Genomic DNA, 4689 nt, shown 5'->3' with positions numbered 1-4689 from the left:
GTCTCCTGAAGCCAAAACTCCTACTTTCTATATTTAGTCAGTGAGGATCAGGAGAAGAAGTCATCAAATATACCATTTTCCTCTCCATCAGAATGTTTTTACGAAATAATTAAAATCCCAGCAAGAATTCCTTTTTCTCTTTGATTTGGGACTTTCTTCCACTTAAATTTACCTTTTAACACTTTCTGAGGTTTCTCTCCAAAACCCAGAGATACAAAGATCACAATTCTATCATTAACAAAGGTGAAAATAAAGTCTTTAATGTTATTTTCACATAGGATAAAACTCTTTCGTTTTTGTATCCGTCAGCAAAGTATTGACCAGATGATATTTTAGTTTTATTGGCCAGGTGATGTTTTGCTGATAGTTTTAGAAGGCATTGCTTCACACTGTAATGCAGCCTCTCTCCACTCACAACACCTCCACAACTACAGCAGCCAAACGATGGATGTTCTTGGGTCTGAAGACGTGGAAACAGAGCGGCGAAAGAAAGGCAGGAGACACACGGTGCCATCGATGGTCAATTTTTATTGCTGCACATAGACGTTAAAAGATAAGAGGGCACATATTACAAGACAAGATGAGAATTAAAGAATAGAAGGGGAGGCATCTTCCAACCTCAACTACCTACGGCACAGCCACTGCTAAATAACTTCCCAAGATGCCCAGTGGTGTAATATTGGCCAACTGCAGTCACCAAGAGAAAGCGAACGGGAGCTGAAGTATCATAAGAAGGAAAGACGTGGGCTGGAAACACTCAGAGAAATATTTTCCTAGGCAAAGAGACCATGGGGGTAACCAAATCAGGAGAGGTCTCAGGTGCGGGTGGGTCTGTCGCTTGGTTTTTGTTCCACGGGTGCTCCCGAGCCTGCGAGTATCGCGAAGCAACGAAGCGCCACGGCCGGTTCGAGGTGATCAGCATGGACGAGTGCAGACGGTGCCGCAGGGCTCCAGGCACACGGTCTCACACTTGTCAGCACACTTGGTGGCACACACCTCCACGCACGCAGGTGGGCAGGGCTCCACGCACTTGGTGGTGCACTGGGTGACACAGGGCTCCACGCATGGGACGGCGCACGGCGTCACGCAGACGTCGATGCACTTAGGGGGACAGACTTCCACGCACTGGGTGCTGCAGGGTTCCACGCACTGGGTGCTGCAGGGTTCCACGCACTGGGTGCTGCAGGACGTGGGGCACTGGGTGGCACAAGGCTCCACGCACTGGGTGCTGCAAGTCGTGGTGCACTGGGTGGCACAGGGCGTCGGGCAGACCAGGGCTCCACGCAGACCGTCTTGCAGGGCTCCACACAAGGGGTGCACTTCTGTGCGCAAATGGGAGGGGGCAGGCAGGGCTGCTTGCACTGCTCGTAGTAAGACATCCTTCTTAGGTGCTGGCAAAGCTAAAGACAAAGACAAAAAGAGAGAGACAAAGTCAGGGCGTGCATCCTTTCTTCTCGAGCCTCAATTCACAACCTGGGCTCTTGAACCATAAAGAGCAGTTAGCTTTTGGACTGAGAACTGGACAGTTAGAAAAAATTGCGGGTATGAACAATTTCTGGATTCGGACACACGCAGCTAAAGCTGCAAGATTATTCCTTCCTTTCTTGGGAACTTGCAAGTGTCGTTGTTAAGAAGATTAGAGTCATAAACCCAGTTTTATAGAATTGCCGAAGTTCAACTTCGTAGAAGCTGTAACATGAAAACAGTTTCTTTTCTTATTTTCTTCACGAAATCAGCAAACATTCCAGGGCCCTTCTTCTGCTTATTGCTTCTTCAGTTCCTCATGCACACCACAGAGCGCATCGCTCCTTGTGTAGACGTTGAGCTGTTAATGCCCTGGGATAAAGCCCTAAGACCTGTCCCAAATCCTCCAGCTTTACATCATAGTACATCACTGGAGTTGTATCAAAATTTTTCCTGCTAAAGAAAAGGTTGGCCCAGAGGTTGCAGCTCCTCTTTCCAGTTCATTTCCTCATCTTGGCTTCTCCCAGATATCTCCTGCAGCTTTGTCCTCAGGTATTCTATGGCTTCCTTCCTCCAGATAATGCTTTTTCCCACCCATCTCCTTTGAAGTCCCAGCAGCATCCAAAAATTTATTTCATTTCCAGACTCAATGAAGTACGCAAAAATTAATGAAGACAGAATACAAACGAGGATGAGAGACCGTCACAGTTTCTGAAGAAGTGACAGGACGTTTGCAAGTTACTTAAGGAAGAGCAAACTCTAAAGAAGAGTCAACCATCCTCTCCTCCGTTCCAGGACAAATCCTGGAACAGAATTACCAGAAGGAAATCTGTTCTGTGCTCGGCAATACTGTGACCAGATCAACCAAGTACCACAGCTGTGACATTACTCCCTGATACATCCAAGAAAGACTTACCAGTTCACCAGTGCAGGTGAGTTAGGGAGAAGTCAAACGAACTGGTGTGAGCTTCAAAATGCAAACCTTTTTATATGGCTCGCGTGGCGTCACCTCCGGAAACAAGAAAGCCCAGGGGTATGGACACCTGACCACTAACTATCCGAACAAGCTCCACCTGTACATGCTTTACATATTTGCTTACATCCTAATTTTTGAGGGAAACCCTCTTCCAGGAAAAACATGTGATCCTGAGCAAATTCTGCTTCCACCTAACACCCAAGTCATGTGGTTCCCAACGGGAATGACCCAGTAATTAAAAAAGAATCAGGTATCAGATTAATTGCTTTTCAGAAAAGATTTAATGCACGTGGATATTTTCTTTTCCTTATTTTCATAAATGCCTGAATTATACCTCTGGGTTTTTTTTTTCAATGCAGTAAGAACGGATAGCTATTATTAGGGAAGATGGATGATTGATCTGATTTCTTGCACGAAGGACCACATCCTAATTCTCCTGGGAAGAAACAGCTAACCCCACAGCGGCCCGTCAGTTCTTCCAGAAACTGTTGATGTATCTGTTTCTCTAATACATTTTTAACCATTAAATACACCCAACCCGTTCTTCTCCAGCCTCTATTAACAACACTTATGGGTGGCATTGCCAACAGGGACGCAATTCCGGTTACCTTGAGGAACTCTTCAAGCCATTCAGGTAAAGAGGTATTAATTTTAAAGGCATTTTTCCCTGCCAGAGCAGTGTCAAGGGCTTCAAGTTAAGTTGGATTGAAGCCCAGGTCTCCATATTAGCATATTGAAGCGTTTTTGCTGGACTCAATGATCTTAAAGGTCTTTTCCAACCTAAACGATTGTAGGACTCAGCTCTGCAGCACAGAAAATCTTTACTTCTCTGAGATATTCCAATCACAGAGGGGGAATGTGATCATCAGACTACAGTTAGGTGACCAAGCTTCCCAATGAGATCACTTACACAAATGTCAAATAGTCAAAAAAAATTCAATAAGCGACACATTCAGCATGAGCAGTGCATCCTGTTTACACTGGAAACCAGGAGTCCCACTGGAGAATTTCAGGCATCGGCACCAGTTCCTTTCCAGTGTTGACATGGGGAAACTGGAATTCCTGCCCTAAGCTCATCATGCGAGCTCATGGAGTTGCAAGGCTCTTGACGTTCTCCCAGCAGCACCTCGTGGTTCGCTCAGTTTTTCCACTCCGTTTCCTTTGCTGAACAAACATCACGTGTCGCTTCTCCCTGCTGAGAATTCTATTGCAGCACCCGTGGCTTTTATAGATGATAGAAAGAACTAGGGACTCGTGCAAGGCCGTTTGCTCACCTTAGACATCTGCTTCCAGGTGAGGAGAAACACCCACGGCTGCATCGAATAGACTCTACAGATGGTAAAACAGAGAGCCAGATTGAGGTGTCTAATATTTTGATGGATTAATCTCTTCCCATCTTCTGCTCCTGGGTCTAACCCACTGGGTGGTGCTGAGCAAGCGATTATCCTCCAGGACTTCTAGGTTCCCTCACAGCAGGATCCTCCAACGTTTATCGTGCCGAGGAGTTTCTCTCAGGCTGGTTTGTGCTGTCTTTCACGCCTTCCCAGGGCTCCAGGCTCACCTCTAAAACCAATGCTGAGGACCGGTCCTACACCTCCCTCTCTGCAGATGGTTATTGTACACCCTATTGTTATATTTGATTGGCAAGAAATTGTAACAACTTCGAAGAGAAGCCAACGTTTTAGGAGATATTAAGTGATCTACATTCATAATACGTGGGAACATCAGAGGGCTTGATTATTACTCTTAATTGACATGTATTTGTGGATCTCTAAATATATTTATGAGCAATTTGGTCATTTGACCGGTCACGTTAACTTCAGTGAGTCAGGACCCCCCAGCAACATCCTTTCGTGATGATTCTCCTTTAGTAAAAGAGCTGAAAAGAAGTGATTATTTTTTTTTTTCCCCAGATCTGACACTTCTGGGATCTATGTAATTAAAGAGGACGTGCTAAAGGCTCTTGCAGAACCAGAGGTTGGTGTGACGGGTAATGCTTTGATGAAAAGAAGTGACAGACCACAAACCTGACCCAGAAAAAGCTCCTGGAGCTCAGGAGGAGACAAATTCCCCTGCGCAGAGGTTTGTGCTGCGAAAAGGAACCCTCTCAGCACTGTATTCTGGCGCTCAGGAGAATATTTCTGAAAAACAGTCAAAAAGAGCAAATTCAACACTCTGGGCTCCCAATAATCCAAGAGAGACTTCATACTTCACCACCAAAGATGGAGACACATCAAGATTGGAGCCAT

General features: G+C 45.7%; 1 protein-coding gene across 1 annotated transcript in view; it reads right to left on the bottom strand.

The window, feature by feature from the left end:
* Positions 1-915: 915 nt before the first annotated feature.
* Positions 916-4689, bottom strand: part of LOC104270905 (keratin-associated protein 9-1-like) — a 6416-nt gene continuing 2642 nt past the window's right edge. The window contains exon 3 of the mRNA XM_009865416.1: positions 916-1400. Within this exon, the coding sequence (XP_009863718.1) occupies positions 916-1400 (485 nt within the window). The remainder of the gene's footprint in view (positions 1401-4689) is intronic.

Source organism: Apaloderma vittatum, unplaced genomic scaffold (genome assembly GCF_000703405.1).
Source record: "Apaloderma vittatum isolate BGI_N311 unplaced genomic scaffold, ASM70340v1 scaffold17922, whole genome shotgun sequence".
Taxonomy (NCBI): Eukaryota; Metazoa; Chordata; class Aves; order Trogoniformes; family Trogonidae; genus Apaloderma; species Apaloderma vittatum.
The sequence above is the reverse complement of the archived record's forward strand: the minus strand, read 5'-3'. Positions and strand labels throughout refer to the sequence as shown.